Source organism: Dendrobates tinctorius, unplaced genomic scaffold, assembly GCF_039654945.1.
Source record: "Dendrobates tinctorius isolate UK_male_01 unplaced genomic scaffold, ASM3965494v1 ptg000223l, whole genome shotgun sequence".
NCBI lineage: Eukaryota > Metazoa > Chordata > Amphibia > Anura > Dendrobatidae > Dendrobates > Dendrobates tinctorius.
Genome location: NW_027361890.1, coordinates 4649551 through 4674177, shown reverse-complemented (window position 1 = coordinate 4674177; position 24627 = coordinate 4649551). Strand labels below are relative to the sequence as shown.

Genomic DNA, 24627 nt, shown 5'->3' with positions numbered 1-24627 from the left:
GGAGGGTGGTGAGATATACTATTACACTGCGTAGGTGACCACCGTGGGGTCCCCAAGTCTGGGGGCCCCCACAGTGGTCGCCTACGCAGTGTGTAATAGTATATATAATCTCAGCACCCTCCCTGGAAGCTGTGCCAGCTACCTGATGGGGCCATAATGAGAGGAAAAATAGGTTTCTGGGGGCCCCACGGTTGTCGCCTACGCAGTTTAATAGTATATCATTCTCATCACCATGCTCCCTGGAAGCTGTGCTGGAGCAGAGGAGGCCATAGTATGCTGCATGGAGGAGCAGGGGGGCCACAATGTGCTGCATGGAGAAACAGGGGGGCCATAATGTGCTGCATGGATGAGCAGCGGGGCCATAATGTGCTGCATGGAGGAGCAGGAGAGGCCATAATGTGCTGCATGGAGGAGCAGGGGGGCCATAATGTGCGGCAATGAGGAGCAGAGGGGCCATAATGTGCTGCATGGAGGAGCAGGGGGCCCATAATGCTGTATGAAGGAGCAGGTGCCCCATAATACTGTATGGAGGAGCATTATATGGGGCCCATAATACTGTATTGCGGACTATGAGGTGCCCATAATACTGTATGGCGGACTATGTGGGTGCTCATAATACTGTATGGCGGACTATGTGGGTGCTCATAATACTGTGTGGAAGACTATGTGGTTTCCCATAATACTGTATGGAGGACTATGTGGTGCCCATAATACTGTATGGCGGACAATGTGGGTGCCCATAATACTGTATGGAGGACTATGTGGGTGACCATAATACTGTATGGAGGACTATGTGGTTGCCCATAATACTGTATGGCTGACTATGTGGTGCCCATAATACTGTATGGCGGACTATGTGGGTGCTTAAAATACTACATGGCGGACTATGTGGTTACCCATAATATTGTATAGCGGACTATGTGGACCCAATCGGCAGAATGTGGAGCTTTTATCCCCATTAGACTGGAGTGGCATGTCTGACTGATCCATTCATTCCCTCAGTGGCTGCATTTGTTTTTTTATAGAAGCCCCAAAGAGAATGAAGCTGCGGTCAGACATCCCACCTGCCATTCCATTTTAAATGGGGAAAGTGTCCTATCAGGGATAAAACTTCCTCATTCTTCCAATCGGTGCAGTTTCTAATGGTCGGACCTAAGCGATCACCTATCCTGTGGAGTCCACCCATGGATCGTGATAACTTGTTTTAGCCAAAGAACCATTAATGTAAACTACCGTAATTATATATCCCAGTTATGGGGGCGAACAGTAGACGTGCAGGAGCCGCCTGTGTTTTACAGCCGATGCTCCACTATAATGGGGATAACGACTGACAGATATTTGCATATAACCGTAGGGTGAGCCCCTAGAGTCCATTCCCCTGGTGGGCCCCAGACACCCCAGTCCGACCCTGGATCTAGACATCAATACATTTATCACCCGTGATAATAAAAATACATTTTCATTATTATTCACCTGCTCAGCTCCAGGTACCCCACAATCCTGCTTGAATTCAGCCCCACTTTTGCTACAGCATCAGCTGACTGTTGGAGAATTTAAAAAGTATTGAAAGTATTAATTTTAAAAAACTTAATATGAGGTTAGGGGGTGCTCACTAAAAGTGTTGGTGCTCTGAAGAAAAAAGTGTCAAAAGATAGCAGAAAACTTCGGCACTCAAACAGAAAATGTATTATTCATATGAAAATTAGAGGCATAAACCAAAATACATGAAGCGACCCTCGTGGATACAGATATAGTTCAGCAACGTTTCGGCATAAAGATGCTTTTTCAAGCAATATCTGTATAGAAATATATACAATAGCATTAGTATTAAAAAAAAAATAAATATCCAAACTGAAAAATGGGTCATAATAAATAAGGTCACAAATTCAAGAATATATTACCAACATAAGAGAACCTGTTTAAGGGTATGTGCATCACAGTGCGGATTCTCCCGAGGATTTTTCCGCACAAAAACCACAGCTCTTGGCAGAAAACGCAGGTGTGTTTTTGATGCATTTTTGCCGCGGTTTTTCAGTGTGGTTTTGCCTGCGGATCGTATGCGTTTTTGTAAGCTAAATAAAGATATGTTATTTAACAAAAAAAAAAAAGATTTGTGATGTCATTTCTGTCCAGCCTCCTCATTTACATTTGTCCAACCCACACTCCATTACACACAGATAGACAGATAGATAGAGATAGATACATACATAGATAGATAATATGGGATAGATAGATATAAATAGATATATGGATATATCTATCTATCTATAAATATATCCATAGATATATCTATAGATATTGCCATAGATATTTCTATATATATATATCTGTCGATATTTCCATAGATATATATATATATATATATATATATATATATATACCGTGGCGGATACTGGACTATTTGCCTGGGGCTGTGCACCCGAAGCTAAGTACTGTGCTGTTTCTCTCTTTTTTCTATATTATATATATATATAGATATTTCCATAGATATTTCTATAGATATTTCCATAGATATATCTCAAGATATTTCCATAGATATATCTCTAGATATTTCCATAGATATATCTATAGACATATACATAGATATATCTAAAGATATATAGCCATATAGATTAAAAAAAAAACGGAAAAAAAATGTCGTGGGCTCCCGCGCAATTTTCTGCACCAGAGGGGGAAAGCCGACGACCGGGGGCTAATATTTGTAGCCTGGGGAGGGGGTAATACCCATGGCCCCTTGCCCGGCTATGAATATTAGCCTGCAGCTGTCTGCATAGCCTTTACTAGCTATTAAAATAGGGGACCTCCCCCCAAAAAATGACGTAGATATCTACAGATGTATTTACAACTAACACTTTGTGTACAGACTCCTTAAACAGGTTCTCTTATGTTGGTAATATATTCTTGAATTTGTGACCTTATTTTTATGACTCACTTTTCAGTTTGGATATTTTTTTTTGAATACTAATGTTATTGTATATTTTTCTACACAGATATTGCCTGAAAAAGGCATATTTATGCCGAAACATTGCTATACTATATCTGTATCCACGAGGGTCGCTTCATGTATTTTGGTTTTCGTAAGAATAATACATTTTCTGCTTGAGTGCCGAAGTTTTCTGCTACTTTTTTATTTTAAAAACTGCCACATGTATGCACACACTCACAATTCTAACCAATACATGACAAGTACCCAGAACTATTGCATATTGACTCCATAATATCACATTAATATATGCATTCTGAAGTTCTCATTCCTTATTATTTCACTAGGTAGAACATTGCTGCAAATATTTTTTCCCTCTATACCTGTAGGTTTGAGAACCTATGATAGGTGATCAGACCTCATTTAAAGACAGACATAAGGTGACTACCCTGCACCCCAATGTAAAACCTGTCAGCGACACCCCCATCTGCCATGTACCTTTTATAATGCTTACATCTTCTCTGTATGGCAGAGAAGGGTCCTTTGGCCCCAGGTATGACTGCTATCTCTGCATCGATGAAAAGAAGGAACAGCATCCCGTCCAGGTGATTAGAGATTTTCAAGAAAACTTTATTCTGCCATGATACAACGTTTCGACCTTTGCAAAGACCTACAATGGTCGAAACGTTGCATCATGACAGAATAAAGTCTTCTTGAAAATCTCTAATCACCTGGATGTGATGCTTTTCCTTCTTTTCATTGATGGTTCATGTTCCAATTGGGCCATTGGACCAGAACGTGCATCTCCCTATTGAAGTGCTCTTGGCTAATGTGTATTGATATTGTGCTATCTCTGCATCAACTATAACTAATCTTATGTTCACATGTAGCTTTACCCTTTAATTTGAGGTACAAGCAGCACATATTTACCACTACTTAAAGGGCTGTTCCTTTTAAATATAATTAATCCCTCCCTGTATCTCATTTTATAAAACATACCTCGCTATACTTACCTTGCCCAAATCCACCGGCACATCTCCGCGAACGATCCCACTGTCTGACATTGACTGCCACGACGTCAGCTCTGCAGCCAATCAGTGAGCTCAACGACTTGGAGCTGGGCAGCTGAACTCTCTAATTGGCTGCTGCCCTGTCAAGATGCCGTCAGTGCTGCAGCCAATGACAAGGCAGGAGGGCAGCGGCAGAGACCATCGGGGAACTCAACGAAGTTGAGTGTTGTTTGTTTTTTTGAAACAAAGTGCAGTGAGGGACGAATTACATTTGAAAGGGAATAACCCCTTTAAGGAGAGTGAAAAAGACTTGAAATATGAAACATGAAGTGCTCTATCAGCTAGCAGGCCCTTAAGAGATCATAATGACATGTTTAGAGCGATCTGGCACCAGATTTACCAGATTTTACAGCACAAACTCTATACATTTTTAAATACATCTCTTAGACCTTAGTTTGAAAATCTATGTCAGTTTGACTGTATAACCTGTGGAAATGCGACTCACTCCACTGTTCACCGACAACAACACAGATCCAGTTTAAAATCTTCTCCACTGGACTCTGTGACTTCCCCCTTCATACTAGAATAGACAATGATTTACCAAGTTTAAAAGGAAAAGAGGGGCCAGAGATGAGTTTGGAAATATTGCATAGGCCTGAATATCCAACACTGGTGAAATGGTCACATTTTCAGGTTTCATGGTCAGGAAAGGAGCAGAAGGTGATGAGATCTGGAGCTTCATCAGCATATCTGGATACATCTTTGATATCTGAGTATGATAATAATAAAATATACAAATTACTACTTCAGTCTGAAAAGAACCTGTCTTCTGGCCTGCATGAATAAGATGACAGGTTTCCTTCGACAAATTTGTAGCATTTTACAAACATGTATTATAGGAAACCTGGCGGAAAAATATTTTTTTGGTTGCTAAAAAACAAATTTTTACATAACTGCTGCCTCTCTACACCCTGTATGCCCTAAAAGAGCTCACAGAATGGGTTTATCCAGATGGGTCAAGCTTTTGGGCATATCAAGTAATATTTGCAAAAATCCATCCATTCTCAAAAGGATTGCTGCATTATAGCGGACTATGGTATAGTAGAAATATTCTTGTTATCTAGTAAGTTCCTTGGTGTATATGATCATAAATAATATTCTTTACCTGTGGTATCATTTTCCCAAAGGATGACGTATTCAGTCGCACAGGAAAATCTTTTGGAATCTACAGAGGGAGATAATTTAAGGACAAATAATGATGTTCTTCAAAGTACAGATAGCATGATCTATTGATCTATTCCATATTGGATGAGGTTGAAATGAAATTATTTACATCAGGATGGCAGAAGAGGGGAAATGTTTGAGTTCTTCATAGTTAAACCCTTTGGAGTACAGGTATAACATCATGGATCTTCCAGAAGGACAATGACCCCAAACATACTTCAAGAAGCACCCAGAAATGGATGGAAACAAAGCGTTGAAGAGTTCTGAAGTGACCAACAATGAGTTCGGATCTGAATGCCATTGAAAACCTGTGCCGAGGTCTTAAAATTGCAGTTGGGAGAAGGCACCCTTCAAATATGAGAGACATGGAGCAGTTTGCAAAAGAAGGGTGGTCCAAAATTCCAGCTGAGAGATGTAAGAAGCTTGCTGATGGTTATAGGAAGTGATTGATTGCAGTTATTTATTCCAAAGGTTGTGCAAGCAAATATTAAGTTGAGGGTGCCAACAATTTTTTCTTGATCATTTTGGGGTTTTGTGGGAAATTATGTCCAATTTTCCTTTTTCTTCTTTTTTTTGTGTTGTGTGAATACACACAAAGGAAATGGACATTTGTATAACAAAACATGTAATTTCAAAACATTTGTGGGAGAAATGCTTCATTTTCTGGAAAAATATTTAGAAGTGAGAGTCCTCAGTGGTTGATACCTTTTAATGGCTAACTGAAGAAATGGTAACAAATTGCAAGCTTTCGAGACTATGCAGGTCTCTTCATCAGGCATATAGACTAATACAACATCTGAAGAATCACATATTTATGCACAACACAACACAGAAATAATGCAATAGATAAGATAAACGACATGAAGCAGAACTATCATTATGGGAAAGGGATAAACAGTGGTGGCCATAAATATTGGAACAGTTCATAGATAAGGAGTGTGAAAGTGTTATTGTCCTCTGATTGGGGTCTGGTTCTGTGTTGTGATGCCCCCACAAGGTCTGAGGAGCACATTCCTTAGTTTATGTAGAAAGACATAAATCCATGCGACACATTCATTCCTGCACTGAGTGTCAAAGGTTGTCATAAGTTTATACGCCCAGACCCTTCTGTCTCATTTTCTGGAACAATTTCAAGGGTCCAAACACTTTTTGCCATTACTGTATAATATTTTGTTACTGTTATTTAGATTCTTATTTGCAGAATTACCCAAAGACCAAGGGGATTTTATTATATATATAACTAGGCAACTGTGTATTAAGTCATAAACATGATGATGAGGACCTATCAGTTCTGAGAAAAATGCAAGAAATGACAGTAGAATAAATCGTAAGACTTTTCTGAATTATATATCATTAGCAAATTAGATGATTTTCCAGAGTATTACAGGGAAGTAGATTTTATTTTACCAGAATGAGAGCATAATCTAGATGATACTAACTGTGGAGGTGGATGAGGGGAATGGTTTCTGAGCTTTGGCTCAGATCTGCAGGTTTTAAGATAGGCTTATAAGTTTACCAGTTTTGTTAAAGGGGTTATATGGTCTTAAGTTACAAGTCTGTAGTCACTCAATGAGACTCCAGACTTGTAAATCCTCACATCGCACACACTGCGAGGATTTTCCTGTGCTGGAGCGGGAGGTCATGTGATCACATGTATGCAATATGCATACTCCCAGCCACATTTTGACCAGATGGGCACAACTTTGCTTAATACAAGGGTATTAAGTGAGGCTGGATACGGTCTAGTAGGAAGGTGACTGGGAGTTAGCAGATCACATACCTGTGATCGCTGGCGAATATTGCTTTTACAATATTCGATGAACATAGCCGAACGTCATTGGAGTCAGTGGGACTAGAAATGAGCAAATATGTTTGGAAACGAACGTCAAACATAAATTCGTTACAAATAGCCTACCAATATGGCACGAATATGGCAAATTTGGATTCGGCGATCGTTTCCGAACATATTCGCTCATCTTTACTATTGATCCCGGTGCTGGTAATGAAGAATCTTCACATTGCACAGTGCGTAGGAAGTGAAGAGTAAAATATCTGCAGTTACATAGACCAAATCCTTTAAATCAATTAACCTATCTTTCTAATAATGCAGCCTAAAACGCAAACTTGAATATTTCTCTCACCTCCTTCCAGGAGCCTTAGCTTTAATTCATACTAAATATTGCTATTTATAAGACATGTAATAAAATCTCCATTGTATACTCCAATAAAGCTAAAAAAAAAAGAGTATGTAACTCTTTCTAAAAGGTTAATCTACAAATGAAAACAGCTGTTTCTAAAGGATTAAATTTGCTAAATGTAGTGTGGAGCAGTTTTCAAATAATCAATCTGAGTTTTTCAGTACATACATACATACTATACACAGCTAGCAACAGTCAAACCTCAGAGTCTATAAGGTTTACCTCTGCTGCTGCTACTGCCTTCTTCTGCTACTCTATATTATACAGGAATTCATCTAAAATTGCTTCTACATAATTCATTCAGCATGAAGTAAGGTAACAGCACAGATCTCTTCTGTGTTTCCATGCTGCACACTCGCAGTCTTCTCCCACTCAGTGGTATTCCCCCAGCTGATACACTGGAGATCTCACCCAGCTGTCAAAACAGATTTGAGCGTGTCAACTGAGCAGCCATTAAGCGGGAGTCACACACAGCAATCTCGGTAGCGAGATCGCTGCTGAGTCACAACTTTTGTGACGTAACAGCGATCTCACCAGCGAGATCGCTGTGTGTGACAGCGATCAGCGACCGGCCCCCCTGCCGGTATCGCTGATCGCTGTAAGAAACCTCTGGACATTTTTTTGGTCGCTGGTCTCCCACTGGCCAGCACACATCGCTGTGTGTGACAGGCGGGAGACCAGCGAGCAGCTGTAAAAAATAGAATTAAAATAAAAAATATTGTTATTCTCACCTTCCGGCGTCCCACGCAGCATTCCTCTCTCCACGCTCTGGTCCCAGTGATCCTTTGCAAGAATGACCGCGAGACTTCGCGATCCCGCGAGAACGGACGTCATCGCAGTAATTCTCGCAAAGGATTACTAGGACCGGAGCGTGGAGAGAAGCGGGAATGCTGCGCGGGACGTCGGAAGGTGAGAATAACAATATTTTTTATTTTAATTCTATTTTTTACAGGGATGGCCAGCGATGCTGCGCGCTCGGCGTCGCTGTGCTGATCGCTGGTGAAGCTGTCTGTTTGACAGCTCACCAGCGATCACATAGCGACTTACCAGCGATCCTGACACCTTGATATCAGTGTCGGTATCGCTGGTAAGTCGCTATGTGTGACTCCAGCTTTAGTCTTATTTTATAAGACCAGAGCTTTTATCACAAAATTAGAAAGGATTTTTTGTCATAAATATGGTATTTAGGAAAGGTAAATATTTCAGGTTCTTTTACTTTCTGAGATTTTTCTGGTGGTAATATGTTCTATTCAGCTTTGTTCCTTTCATTGATTTGAGCCATGTTCTATAAATTTATAATATCTTATTTTAGCCAATCTGTGCTCAATCTCACACTCAATATGAGGGTATTGAGTGTGGCCACGTTGTAGGGCTAAAAAATGTAAAATATCCTACAGGAAAATAAAACTATATTTGCTTGTATTTTAGATATTTGTCATACCATGTCATCGGTCACATTAAAGGTGAGCTTTCCAGCAGACTGATAGACAAATCCAGCAGTATTAAATAAATAATCAGAGACTGCAAAATACACCATGAGATTGTGGTCATCTGGTACGGACAGGGGCTGTGGCGAGAATGGTGGTGGGGTGCGCCGAGATTGCGCAAAAAATTCTCCCTGTGAGTGCAAAAAGTAATTGTGTTATACATTGTTATATAATTATAGATAATAGTCATATTCATTGTGTAATATGCTAGAATATACTGTATATGAATGCCCACCGTGTTGGTTTTATATGGAACCGGTCATTTGATTCATGCTGCCCAAACCACAGGCAGCATGAATCAATGTTTCTGACACAAAGCTTCAATTCTCCTGATATACTGTAGATTTACCGTAAATGATAAAATGAAATGATAGTGGGAGATTAGAAGCTTAAGGCATACTATCTATTTACAGTAATAAAAAGTAATTACCGTACATACAATAATAATAACTACAAGAAGAGTATTCAGTTAGCTCCCTATAGTGGCCGGTTGTCGTGGCTGCAAGGAATCACCGTAACATTTAGAACGTTTGTGAAAAGATTATAAATGATCACTTGTCCATAAGTCATATAACTTAGGCTAGATTCGCACATCCAAGTGAGTTACCTTCCGAGGAAAATGTACTGATTTCTGCTCAGGTGTCATCCTAGTTGCTTCCCAGTTGCATTCTAGCTGCATCAATTTTTTTCTCATCCTTTTCTTTTTTACTTAAGCAAGTAGACTGACTGAACCTCTTTTTAACCTTTCACTCTTAAAGGGAACCTGTCACAAGACAAAACGCTAGTAACTTGTCAATATGGTTAATAGCATAATTAACCTGCCCGACACCCACACTTAGCTGAATGCTAAGAAGAGAAAATTAACTTTAATACACATGGCAGTGTAACGGTTTCAGCCATGGAGGTGGCGACTGAGCTGGTTCAGTCACCGGCCACTGTAACCACACGCCTGACTCCGACTGCACTTACTCGACATTGGGAGTGACTGACAGGGCTCCACTCTCAGAGCAGTGACTAAACCAACGCCGGCGCCACCCTGTGACTGAACCTGGAGCACTACAGGGGGAATAAACTACATTTTCTCCCCTCAGTGTTTGGCTAAGCATGGGGGTTGGACAGGTTAATAACACTATTAACCTGCAGATTAACCCTATATCTGCAGGAGAATAGCATTTTTTCTGGTGACAGGTTCCCTTTAAACACAAGGAGAAATTAGCTTACACTGGGGAAAATAAGTATTTGATACACTGCAGATTTTGCTAATTTTCCCACCTACAAAGAATGGAGAGTTCTGTAATTTTTACTGTATGTACATTAAACTGTGAGAGCGAAAAATCTAAAAAAAAATCCAGCAAATCACATTGTATGATTACAATAATAGAAATAGAAAAAATATAAGAGAAAAAAACTGATTTTAATATTTGGTACAGAAACCTTTTGCTTGTAATTACAGAGGTCAGACGTTTCCTGTAAGTTCTTGACCAAGTTTGCACAAACTGCAGCAGGGATCTTGGTGAACTCCTCCATACAGATCTTCTCCAGATATTTCAGGTTTTGGGACTGTCGCCAGGCAACATTGAGCTTCAGCTCCCTCCAAAAATGTTCAATTGGGTTCGGGTCTGGACACTGGCTAGGCCACTCCAGGACCTTGAAATGCTTCTTACTAAGCCACTCCTTAGTTGACGTGACTGAGTATTTTGGGTCATTGTCACGCTGGAAGACACAGCCATGACCCAACTTCAATGCTCTTACTGCGGGAAGGAGGTTGTTGGCCAAAATCTGGCAAAACATGACCAAATTCATCCTCCCTTCAATACGGTGCATTCGGCCTGTCCCCATTGCAGAAAAACACCTCCAAAGTATGATGTTTCTCCCATGATGTTTCATGGTTGGGACGGTGTTCTTGGGTTTGTACTAACCTTCTTCCTCCAAACACAGCGAGTGCAGTTCATACCAAAAAGTTCTATTTTGGTCTCATCTGACCTCATGATCTTCTCCCATGCCTCCTCCAGAACATCCACATGGTCATTGGCGAATTTCAAATGGGTCTGGACATGAGCTGGTGTGAGCAGGGGGACCTTGTGTGTCCTGCAGGATTTTGATCCATGACAGCATATTGTATCACTAACAATAATGTTTCAGACTGAGGTTCTAACTCTCTTCAGGTCATTGACTAGGTCCTCCTGTGTAATTTTGGGATGATTCCTGACCTTTTTCAGAATCACTGCTACCCCACGAGGTTAGATCCTGCATGGAGCCCAAACCAAAGAAGATTGACAGTGATCTCATGTTTCTTCCATTTTCTAATAATTGTGCCCAACAGTTGTTGCTTTCTCACCAAGCTGCTTGTCTTTTGTCCTGTAGCCCATCCCAGCCTTGTGCAGGTCTACAATTTTGTCCCTGGTGTTCTAAGACAGCTCTTTGGTCTTGGCCATGGTGGAGAGGTTGCAGTGTGATTGTGTGGACAGGTGTCTTTTATACAGGTAATGAGTTCAAAGAGGTGCAATAAATAACAGGTAATGAGTGCAGAGTAGGAGGGCTTCTTAAACAAAAACTAACAGGTCTGTGAGTGTGAGAATTCTTACTGGTTGGTAGGTGATCAAATACTTATTTCATGCAAAACATGAACATTATTATGTAAAAATCCTACTATGTGATTTTCTGGAATTTTTTTTAGATTGTCTCTCTCACAGTTGAAGTGTACCTCAAGATCTGATCTCTCCATGCTGGGAAAACTTGCAAAATCGGCAGTACATCAAACACTTATTTTCCCCACTGTATATGTTCTCCTTCCATAATACACTATCAATTTATATAATTGCCTTGTAATGTTTTCATTTCCTGTTCTGTCCAGATGTCACCATATCCCAGAATTCCAAGCAGAGGAAGTTCATCGACCGCCATATTGAGACAACCAAGTGATGGGTGTCGCAATATGGAAACTGCTGCTGGTACCAGCCTATTGCGCGATACCACCAGTGGAACACCATCGCACCACAAACACTCACACACTCACACACTCTCAGACTCACACACTCTCAGACGCACACACTCTCAGACTCACACACTCACGCAGCCTCTTGCACAGTACCACCAGAGGAACACTGTCAAACTGCGCCTGCGTGAATTACACGCAGGCGCAGTGAACTATTTGGCTTATCCCGGTGGCAGTTGAGCGACGTGTCTACAGGCAGAGATAGCCGTTCACATTAAAGGGGTTTTCGCCCAATCACAGAGGATTCATTTTGTGAGGTAAAATATTTCACTGACTGTTTTTAAACAATATCTTACCTCACAAAATGTATCCTCTGCGATCTCCTGCTGTAATGTCAGTATTGTCTTTTGCCTCCTCCCCTGCCCAGGAGCTGTGGTATGTTCTGTACACGGTCAGACACAGAGGTGAGGGAGACAGAGCACAGGGTGGAGACAGCTCAAACGGGACAGCACATGAGGGGAGAACACAGCACAGGAAGGTGAGAGAGAGCAGATAAGGGGGATAGCACATAGGGTAGACAGGTCCAAGAGGAAAGCACAGATGGGAGAAGTCAGCACATGGGGAAAGAGATAGTGGATAGGTGGGTGAGCACATGGGGGGATTCTCAATGCAAAGCCTGCCTCCATCATGACATTACTGCCCTCGCATCGGGCCTCCATCTAGTAGAGATATCAATTCTATAGATGAAGGACAGTTGGACATTTTACTACATCTTCGATTACATTGTATTCTTACTCTTAAACGGAATCTGTCAGCAGGTTTTTGCTACCTCATCTAAGAGCAGCATGATGTAGGCATAGAGACCCTGAATCAAACGATTTATCTCTTAGTTTACTGTGTACAGCTGTTTGGACTCAAAGTTTTAGATTTAGCATTTAGCAGAGCTGAGAAAACTAACCCTGCCCATACCAGTATGTACATTGTCTATAGACAATAAGCTGCATATCAGAGGAAGGGGCAGAGTCAGAATAGTAGTCCTGTGCATATCAGTCCTGATAGTGATAATGTCATAGTGATAAAACCTTCACTATAAGTAAACAGCAGTGTGGCGCCCCTGAGGGTCCAGTCGCCACAGAGTTACTGCACTTCACCCAGAGGTGTGGTATCCCACGACCAGTAAGGTGGAGACACCCGACCACATTCCATCCCACACCCCACACACACAAGTAGTGCAGCTGAGAACCCTTTATGGCTCCCTGCTTGGAACACGAAGAGTGCTGGGAGGTGGGTGGTTGGAGAGCGGAAGAAGGATAGGAAGTAAGAGAGGGATTCCCTCAGAGGGAGGAAAGGGGAAGCACTTGTCTGGAGCAGCTCTTGTGATTAGAGGCCGCTGGACGGATTAGATTCTAAAGAAAGCTCCCTAAAAGGAAAGGTGGTTCTTCTGAGACATGTCTGGAGCATACTCCCTGTGGGTCACTTATCCACGCTGACTGACATCAGGTGAAGGAAGAAACTGGTCGCAAAGGGTCACGGCCCCTAGCCTAGTGAGCGTATTTCAGGGTACTACTAGCAAGCCGATAGCTGTGGTTACTTTATGGACCATAGCCCCTACCACAGTTATTCCGACTGGAAAGGCAGCTACATATTATCACAGAAACGGAAGGGCATTGTCTGACAGGATTCGCAGCTGCTGGCCTGGAACGATAATTGTGAAGTGCTGGAAAGGAAGAAAAGTGGAAAAGCAGCATATTGTGTGGAGACGGCCAGGAAAGGTACATACTGACAGGGAATGCTGGAAGGGTGTACTTCATCTTATCTGGAAGTTGTCTGGACCCCTCACCTGGAGAACGCAGCATTGAAGCGGGCATCTGTGCATGCCAGAATTGTAAGTAAAGCCTTGGAACTACATGCATTTGTGTCATCTACCTTCTTTCTGTGCCTCTCACTCAGCACTGCTACATCCTCCACTCCACACTGCCTCACCAACTACAGACTGATCTCAACTGCCCTGCGACTACAGCTCTGCCTGTGGAGAGCTTCACCAACTCTGCTGCATCATAACATCTGTCCCAGAGAAGCAACACTGCAGCGCTGGTCACCACTGATCAGAATACCACAGGTGGCATCACAAATTCATTCAAACTCTTGTCTCATCTAATTACACCCATTTTACATGACCGTCTGGGACCACGGACCCAGCCACTGCCACTGTGACACATCCCTATGAGACAACTGGCTCGGTACCGAGTATCCCACGTCCCCTGGGGCGCGTCAGAAGCACACAGCTTGATAAGGGACAGATTGTTGAATTCTGTGTTTTAACCTTTACCTCATGCTTTCCTCAGATTACATAGCAAAAACTTGCTGACATATTCCCTTCAAGCAGATGTGAAAAAAAACGATTTTGTTCTAAAGTCTCTTGATTGTTCTAGGGGCTCAACACTGACTACCAGAATTAGGGATATTGTTTTCATATTGTACCTTCAGCTGTACATCCAGATTATCAGTGCTCACAATAGGAGGTCCCGTCAAAGAGTAATCAATAGAGGCCACATCATCAATTTTGGAAGTAACTATAAAATAAATCATGTTTATAAAGAAGTTGACGTTATGCGGTATATACACAATAATGATACACGGCATTATGCAAGCTAGCTTGTAAAAGTAAATGTGTGATTATCATAGTCACTTTAAGCTTATGCTGAATATAGCCTAGAGAGCTCCCAAATTAAGAGTAAAACATAACCTTTAATCAACCATTAAAAAGACAGAACACACAGAAACATTACAGAAAGTGCTCGTGCAAACCAGTGCTCAGTAAAAAATGGTTTGGTCTCACCATCAATAATGGATATACTATCCCAGCATCATGATGTAGCCTGCTGGGAAAAGGATCCAACCATGGGGGGTATAACAGATAAAGAGAGAGGGATGTAAGTGTATAATAATTTCCTAAGCTCCCTGTCATGCCCCAGTATTGCTCCTGTCCTAACAAGGACAGGCCCCAAGTGGATCCTATAGTGAACACCCCTAATGATAAGGGGTTAAGTACTCCCTATGCGTTTCTTCCCTAATGACGGGTATTCATTAGGGGAGTTATATAAATATAGTACCAAAGGCTTATGAAGTGTTAATATTGTCTGTTAAATCAAGAGGCCCTGCAATGGCTAGGTGCCTAATCAAAAGAGTGACTATCCATGTCACTGCCAAGTGGAGTCCCATGGAGAAATAACATGGTTTCTTTCTAAAGGTTTCATTATACACAAGCCCTGCCCCAGGCATCTGACATCATAGGGAAGAAGTTGTTATGTCGGTCTGGGCCAGATAGAAAAGACAAAAAAAAGAAAAAACTTCATCAGAAAGAACGTCATCTGTAAATTACTACTGTATATATAACTGAACTGTAATCACTTGTATGTTCTGCAGGACTGATATCAATCACTATATGGTCACTATTAGTGATGGGCGAGCACTAAAAGCGCAAGTGCTTGTTGCTCGGGTCGAGCAAATTGGAATGCTTCGGTACTTGACCCGAGCAACAATAAAAATCTTTATTTTTACATAGCGCTAACATATTCCGCAGCGCTTTACAGTTTGCACACATTATCATCACTGTCCCCAATGGGGCTCACAATCTAAATTCCCTATCAGTATGTCTTTGGAATGTGGGAGGAAACCGGAGTACCCGGAGGAAACCCACGCAAGCACTGGGAGAACATACAAACTCCTTGCAGATGTTGTCCTTGGTGGGATTCGAACCCAGGACGCCAACGCTGTAAGGCTGCAGTGCTAACCACTGAGCCACCATACCGCCCAATGTACTATAAATCTATGGAAAATTCAAGCATTTTTCCAGTGCCCCCCCCAGCAGTCTACAGAGAGACTAGTAATTGTGGAAATCAATGGGAACAGTGCTCAAATGATATGGGAACAGCATGGGGATGACCCCTGGAAGCATTTCTGAATCCCAAGTCACTGCTGTGAACAATCTTGTCAGAGAATTAAGACAATTTTACAGATTCACAATAAAATATACAAAAACGAAACCACAATGGATTTTTCTGGGAAAATACTTGTATATAAGACAATATAAATAACAAACCAAATATGGTCCTCCACATCTTGGGCTATGTTAACACGTAGCATTTTTGAAGCTTTTTAGAACTTTAGCATTACTTTCAACCAAGACAAATGCATTCACTGGAAAATGTCATTTTAACATTTTACAACCTATTATTGATAAGCGAGTACACTTGTTGCTTGGGTTTTCCCGAGCATGCTCGGGTGTCCTCCGAGTATTTTGGCGTGCTCGGAGATTTAGTTTCTGTCGATGCAGCTGCATGATTTGTGGCTGCTGGACAGCCTGAATACATGTGGAGATTCTCTAACAAACAGGCATTCCTCACCCGAGCATGTAGAGTTCCAACGCATGGGGCCATCACACACCAGTCGGTGAGCCGGACGCTGCAAACACTGCTGAAGCACGGCAAGGGCAGCTGACTTTCTAAAATGGGCACACAGGCGGTGTACTTTGACAAGCAGATCCGGCAGCTCCGGGTAGGTTTTGAGAAACCCCTGATCGACGAGGTTAAGCACATGGGCCAGGCATGGAACGTGTGTGAGCTTGCCTCACCTCAGAGCCGCCACCAGGTTCCGGCCATTGTCACACATGACCTTGCCTGGCTGTAGGTTCAGCGGTGTCAGCCAGAGATCTGCCTGCTCTTTCAGAGCTGTCCACAACTCTTCAGCATTGTGCTGTTTGTCACCTAAGCATATTAGCTTCAGCACAGCCTGTTGCCACTTGGCTGAGACAGTGCTGCAGTGCTTCCAGCTTGTGACTGATGTGGCCATTTCGGAGATGGAGACCGAAGAGGAAGAGGATAAGGTGCAGGAGCAACTCTAATTGACCTAGGGCCCGCAATTCTCGGCGTTGGGAGGACGTGTTCCATCCCAAGATCCCGACTGGGTCCCGGATTCCACTATGTTAACCAGTGTGCCGTCAGCGAGATGTACCATTCCTGCCCACAATTACTTGTCCACGTGTTCGTGGTTAGGTGGACTTTCCCAGTAACTGCATTGTTTAGGGCACAGCTAATGTTGTGGGACACGTGCTTGTGTAATGCGGGGCAGGCACACTGGGAAAAAGTGTTGGCTGGTGACTGAGTACCGAGGGATAGTTGCCGCCATCAGGTTGCGGAAAGCTTCCGTCTCCACGAGTCTAAAAGGCAACATTTCGAGCGCAAGCAGTCGCGAAATGTGGGAATTTAGTAGTGTGGCCTATGGGGTGTTGGCTGCGTACTTGCGCTTGCATTCCAAGGACTGGGATATGGACAACTCAACACCGCGCTGGGACAAGGACATGCTTACTGATGGTGCTAGCTAAGTGTGTGCAAGGACAGGTGCAGGGCAGGAGGCATCTTCACATGCACCATGGACATGGAATTGGCTTGCATGCACAACAGCGGAAGAAGCAGTGTTGTCACCCGCAGACACTGTTTCTGGACCCTGGGGTTCGGCCCACAAAGTCGGGTGCTTTGATTCCATGTGCCTTATCATGCTGGTAATGGTAAGGCTGGTAGTTTTGCTACCCCTGCTAATGCTGGCATGACAGCTGTTGCAAATGGCCTTTTTGGGGTTATCAGCAGAGTCTTTAATAAACAACCAGACTCGGGAAGATCTAACAGCTGTACTGGCAACTTCTGTCATGTTGGTGTTACGGGACACATGCAATCTCCTCCTGCCCCGCATCAAGTGGACTGGGCAAGAGACCTGAATCTATAAATGGAAAAGTTAACAGCTCTACGGAGTGTCAAAGTGTGGGATCAGTTGTCTCCGGGCAATCGGCGTGGTGGGAGGAAGGAGGATCAGGGTGAGGAATATGCGGTCCAGACTCTTGGCTACTGAGACTTGACCGTGTGGAAGACAGGGTGGTGGTGGCAAAGTGCCTGGAAGCATTATGAATAAATGTAAATCACACGGCACTCAGGAATAGCTTGATTTTTGTTGCTCAAGTCGGGTATCCAACCCATCAATACAGTGCAAAAATAATCTTGGCACTCAAAATGTGAAACACTCAGATTCTTTTTATTTCGTGCATCCAGTTTCAAATAACTTTATTAAAATTTTAAGAAATAACAGTAATATTTACATTGATCTTTAAATGTAGAAGTTACATTTTTACGAAAGACAAGGGGAAGGGTAGGATAAGAGGTTCGGAATAGGTTTTTAAGTTGCTTTATAAAGACATACAAAGGGCAAAACAAAAGGAAGGGGAGGGAAGGGGAAATATAAACTAAACTAACAATGTCATGTCTCTTCGATATACTTGGGGATTGAATAACCACATAAGGAAAAGACAAGATACTATACTAACAGTACTATTTCTCTGCAATATTTTTAGGAGTAAATAAACCCCTATGGAATAAAGACAAGCATACATATATAATACAAGACCTGCAAAAAAAGTATTAGTATCACTTAAATATTGCTTACTGACAAATGCTTATACAACGAGCTAAGAGTATTCTCAAAATATATTATATGTAGACTTGTTGCAGTTGGTCTGAGTAACCAGTACCCAAGGACCAAATGGAGGGAAAGTTCGTTTTTTTTTCTCAGACTATACAAGTGGAACAAGGATTAAGTTCACTTAATAAATCATTTTTCTATTCATTAATAATACTCGACTTCTGATAATCCACGATTCTGTAAAAAGTGGGAATCACACACAGTCCGCAATCCTCAGGTATTAGCAAGACGAACATCTTGTGTAGATGGTGTAGGGGCATTAGGAGGATACTCATGAGGACCAATACCAGCTTTTTTTAGAAAGTCCATACCCTCCACTGGAGTTTGGATAACAATTAGTTTGGAGGCATATTTCACGAGCAATGTGGAAGTCTGTGACCAATTATAATTAATACCAGCATGCTGAAGTTCTCTTGTGATCTGATAGAATGACCTATGTTTTTGCATGGTATTTTTGGATAAATCCCTGAAGAAATTAAAATTCTTGTATGGTGATGTGAGGAAAACTGGCTCTTTCGAAACACCAAGAAGCGCATTTCTCAACCAATTCGGGTAGAATGAAACTATTATGTCACTAGATAAATTTGATGGCAAGGATGAAGGTCTTCTGATTCTGAATATTCTTTAAATTAAATTCTTCCCTTTAGTTTGAGGAAATAGATGACATACCATTGAAGAGACATAGTCCCTAGTTGAGAAGAGGAAATTGTTTCAGGGACACCCCTAACCTTTACATTATTCTTCCTTTTAAAATCTTCATAATCGTACAAAGAGTCTCTGAAAGAGGTAATATCCTTCTGGATTTTTCTCAAAGAATTTGAGAGTTCATAATGATCTGGAGCTCCATTGGAACACGAGATTTCTTGATTTTTAGATACACCTTTTGAGTCTTGAAGGGAACTGTTGAGTATATTGTGAGATTTTATGCCGCTATCACCGGTGATTGTCGATAATACGTCTTTAAAGAGTTTCTTGATCAGGCTTTCCGATGCTTTGACTTTGTCAGCTAATTGAAGAATTAGTTTTTTATGTTTGATTTCAAACGATGGTGCAGAATTACCCTCACCAATGGTTGATTTCTCCCAAATGTCCAACGATTTAAAAAAAGCTTTGCATATATTGAACAAGAATCTTTCAGTAGGATAATCATCAGATGCTGGGATGCTTTCCAGTGACAACGTATTAACAATAGGTACTTCAAAACCCATACCAGATTTCTCTTGAACTATATTAGGCCCGTCAGTTAGGGTATCATAATTGACAGAACTCTCTGAGGAAAAAGAGTTAAGTGAAGATATTTCATCAGAGTCCAAAGATTCAGGAGTGTCACTTTCCAAATTAATAGAAGAGACCGACCCCTCAACAGATTCTTCCAATGATGAATTTCCCGACTTTTCCCCTATTTCCAAGGATGAATCTAATGCGACAACTTGTTCGGTATGTTCTATAACCTCTTTAGAAATGCGTACATCTTGGCGTAATTTTTCAAAATGACTTTTGATGATTCGCTCATTTTCTTCAAAGGCATCCCTCCAATAGCTCTTATGGAGATAATTACAATTATTTGGAATGAGCACAGGATTATCAGCCCTTGACTCAAAAGAGCTGTCATGTAAAGTATGGTTAAAAGCTTCCCCCTTTTTTGGAGAAACTAAAGCTGGGCCCTCCTGTGCTCCCCCAGATAAAACTGCGGGCTCGTTTACTTGCAATCTCTCATTAGGGTGAATAGTAGTAACTGCAAGCGAAATATCCCTTTCACCATTTTGATAAATAGATACAGTAGAAGGCTGGACCCCTTTATTATTTGGTAGCGGATTTTCACTAACCGCATTATCTATTAAATAAGCTTTCATAGTTATGTCCTCCTTTTTAGCATGATAGATATTAGGGAGTTTCTTAGGCTTTAAAATCTCCCCATTTCTGTTATAAAATCCTCCTAATCCACCACACCACCGTATAGAGTTTTCCCCCTCCACCGGCTCTTCCCCCGATAGCCGGCCAACATCCACACCTGCGACGGCAGGCTTAAACTCAGCCACATCCACTCTTAAATTACTATTAAAATACCGGCTGGAGGGAGGCTGTTCAGTTGATTTTTGGAGTGAAGCAGGAGCCCCGCTGCCGCTGTTATCTTCCTGCATCCGCGCATCCGCGGCTCTCTTCAATAACTCCCGACCCATCTTCTTTCCTTCATCCGTTGAATACTGTGCCTCGCTGAGTCCCGGGGACCTCTCCTCCGATGTCCAATGAGCCGAGGCTCCCCCGATGACCCTGGAGGAAGATGGACCATCCGATCCATGCAGCGTCAGGGCAGGAGCAGCACCGCCGCTACTATCCTGCAGCCGCGTGGCTGTGGCTCCTACCGCTGATTCCCGACACCTCCTCCACGCCTCCTCAGTTGAAGACTGTGCTGCTCTGAGTCCCAGGGACGTCTCCTCCGATGTCCGACAGAGGCGCAAGGAAGGATCAGCACCGCCACCACTCTCCTGTAGCCGCGCGGCCGCGGCTCCCACCGCTAGTCCCCGGCTTTCCTAAAGATCATCAGCGGCTGGATTTGAGGGCACACTAAGCCCAGGGGAACTCACCAAAGATGCCCGACATGTTTGTTGGTCATGAGAGGGATCCCTCTTTGCCCCCATGGGACAAGAATCATTAGTTTGTAGCGGCGGCTTACTCTGTTCATCTCCGGCATGCTGAAGGCCTGTGTGGGCAGCACTCCCAGCGTCTCTCTGTCTCCTCTGTGGATTCTTCTCAAAAGGATCAGCTTTTTTCTTCTTAAATCTTTTTCCAGGCATCTTCTACTTGTTTTCTAATCCAAAGTACCACGATTAGCAGACTTAAGTAGCTTAAAATAAGGGGAGAAGCAGGAGCTCCAGAAAAGCACGTCTGCTCTCTTCCCCTGCAAACCACGCCCCCCCATTTCGTGTATCCAGACACAGTAAGAAGTGTTAAACGTTTTCAGTCCCACATAGGACCTTCATCACAAAAAACTTGTTGCTAGAAAGATCTCTTCTAATGATCTCTTCTTGTAATGATAGCCAAATAAGACAAGGCAGAGGATCCACTAGTAGAGATCAGGCTGAATGGCATGTGAGTATGCTAGGCTGCTGGCGTCTAGGCAGCATATGTGAATGTTGGAATCCACTAATTGAAAAGGCAGTTGTACATCCAGGGGCTATAGGAGCAGGTCCTCTGGGGGCTTGGAAGCATGAGGAAACAGCGCTCGGGAGAGCATACAAACTCCTTGCAGATGTTGTCCTTGGAGGGATTTGAACCCAGGACTTCAGTGCTGCAAGGCTGCAGTGCTAATTACTGAGCCACCGTGACTTGTTCCTTCCAAGGACCATGCTGAGGACTAGGGAGCACTCATTACGGGTGGAAGAAAGGCGATTCCGACAGCTAAACAGGAAAGGGTTCTTTACAGTTAGAGCAGTCAGTCTGTGGAATGCTCTACCACAGGAGATAGTAATGGCAGACACTATAACAGCTTTTAAAAAAGGGCTGGACGATTTCCTTGATACACCTAACTTTGCAGGTTATAGTTAAATTAGTGACAAAATGTACAGTTGGTGGAGAAAGGTTGACCTTGATGAACCTAGGTCTTTATTCAACCTATGTAACTATGTAACCATTATACTGTTTGGAGGGCTATGTGAGCCATTATACTACATGGTGGACTATGTGAGGCGTATTATACTATATGCAAGACTATTTGGGGTCCATTATACTGTATAAAAGGCTATGTGGGGCACATTATACTGCATGGAGGACTATATGGGGCCCATTATATTATATGGAAGGTAATGTGGAGGTCATTATACTATTTGAAGGGCTATGTGGGAGCCTTTATAATATATGGAGGGTTATGCGGGAGCTTCTATACTGTTTAGAGAGCTATCTGGGGGCCATCATACTGTTTGGAGGACTATATTGGGGTCATAATACTATTTGCAGGGCTATTTGGAGGCCATTTTACTATATGAATGGCTTTGTGGGAGCCTTTATAGCATATGGAAGCTTCTATACTATTTAGAGAGCTATCTGGGGGCCATTATACTGTTTGGAGGACTTTGTGAGGCCATTATACATGCAAGAAATTATACAGTGTGCGGGGTCCATCATATTGCGTGCAGGGCTGTTTGAGGGTCATTATACTCTTTGGAGGTATAGTGGGGATCAATATACAGTGTGGAGGGTTGTGTTGGGGCCATCCTGTCTGCAGGAGTGTCTGGAACATTATAGTGTATGGAGACCCATTATACTGGATGGAGGGCTGTGAGGAGGTCACAGTTGGGGCATCTTACTGTGTTGGAGTCACCATAAATCCATAAATTGCTGGGGGGGGGGGAGTTAAAGTAAGATGATCATTCTGCGTTGTGGAAGAATTCACTGTGGTTAAAGTAAGATGATCATACTGTACTGTGGTAGAATTCACTGTGGGGATATCATACTGTGTTTGAAGAGACTCTTTTATTGGCAACTTGTAATGATGGATGGCTACAATATCCCCCTATCAAAGTCATCTCTACATGTGCTTTAATACATTTTTCATTGATCTTTATAAGTATATATAAGTCATCTTGGTCTTTTTATTATTCAGTTACTGTACCTGGAAGACTTCTTAAAACCGGCTCCAATTGATTTTTAACTGCTTCATTAACCTGTGAGCAAATCTAACAAAAAACAAACTTTGATTACATTCTCTTTATTGGTACAGTCATGTAGGTATATGATGGATAAGTGTATAAACATGTGGATGTATGATAACGTAGGTGTATGATTACATAGGCGTATGAACAGGGGCATAACGACTGCGGCAACAGCAGTCGCAGCTGCTACTGGGCCCGGTTTATGAAGGGCCAGCTGATGCCAGCTCCCTACTTCAGCTGGATATGTGTCCTCGAACACACATTCAGCTCTAGTATATTACAGACCCATCAGATCCATGTGCTGTAATACACCGGTGCCTCCCTCGCCCCTATGACTGAAACCGAGAGCTGGTGGGGAAAATAAAGTTCATTTTCTCTCCACTGAATTCGGCTGCGTGCAGGTGTCGGGCAGTAAAATAACGCTGTTAACCTGCAGATTACCCGCATATCTGCAGGTTAACAGTGTTACTTCTGGTGACAGGTTCCCTTTAAGTGCATGGAGGGTGTGTGCACAGATTCTAAGATTTTGAAGAAAATTTTGCATGTGCATAATAGGGATAGTTAGATAAGTGAGGTGAGGGGATAGGACAGTCTCAAGAAATGCATTTTTAGGCCACACTTAAAACTGGGGGTATTGGGAATTAATCGAATTGTCCTGGGTAGGGTGTTATGATGTTGTAGTCATATGAACGTGTAGTTATGTAAAAATGTAGGAGTATGATCATGTATGTGTATGAATATGTAAGCGTATGATGGTGCAAGAGTATGATCATGCAGGCATATGAACAAGTAGGTGTAGGTATTAGAAATGAGCAAACCTTTGGATCGGCTATGCTCACCGAACTTCCCGATGTTCGCCGAACATATTCGCTGAACACCATTCAATTCAATGGGAGGCAAAACCAAACACACAGACAACACCTTCAGAGGACCCAAAAGCTGCCAATACAGCTCAAATTAAGGAAAATGCCAACAATTGACCATCAATTGCCCTATAAATGAATAATAAAAAAAAACAAATTGACTTGGTTTCCCATATATTTTTGATAACCAGCCAGGCAAAACTGACAGCTGAGGGCTGAAACTCTGGTAGTTTAAGCAAGGCTGGTTATCAAGAATAGAGGGTTGCACACTGTTTTTTAAATGATTTAATTAAATTATTTAAAAAAAAACAGCATGGGGTCCCCCCCATTTTTGTCAACCAGCCAAGCTAAAGCAGACAGCTGGGGGCTGGCATTCTTAGGCTGGTAATGGGCCACGGATTTTGGCCTCCCAAGCCTAAAAATAGCAGCCCAAAACCACCCCAGAAAAGGCGCATCTATTAGATGCACCAATTCTGGCCTTTGCTTGCCCTGTGGTGGTGGAAAGTGGGGTTCATATTTGTGGGGTTGTCCTGTGACATCAAGCCCAAGGCTTATTAATAGAGAGACGTCTTTAAGACACCTCTCCATTACTAATCCTATAGTTATATTGTAAATAAACACACATCCAGATTAAAGTTCTTTATTTGAAATAAAAACAAAACGCACTTTTCCTTTTTTATTTAAAAATAGCAAACACAGTTATGCTCACAAAACACCTATTCCATTGAAGCTCCTATCTCCTATAATAAGACAAAAATAAAAAACAACCATATCCCTCACTTGTCTGTCGATCTGTCTCACACCATAATC

The 24627-nt window shown here is 42.3% G+C and overlaps 1 protein-coding gene across 1 annotated transcript in view; it reads right to left on the bottom strand.

The window, feature by feature from the left end:
* The window catches only part of LOC141059052 (bactericidal permeability-increasing protein-like), a 172072-nt gene that overhangs the window by 15175 nt on the left and 132270 nt on the right, over nt 1–24627 (bottom strand). Inside the window, exons 6-11 of the mRNA XM_073555261.1 lie at nt 22915–22978; nt 14259–14350; nt 8797–8973; nt 5099–5158; nt 4535–4702; nt 1474–1541 (exon numbers count right to left, since the gene is read on the bottom strand). Coding sequence (XP_073411362.1) covers nt 1474–1541; nt 4535–4702; nt 5099–5158; nt 8797–8973; nt 14259–14350; nt 22915–22978 — 629 coding nt within the window. The remainder of the gene's footprint in view (nt 1–1473; nt 1542–4534; nt 4703–5098; nt 5159–8796; nt 8974–14258; nt 14351–22914; nt 22979–24627) is intronic.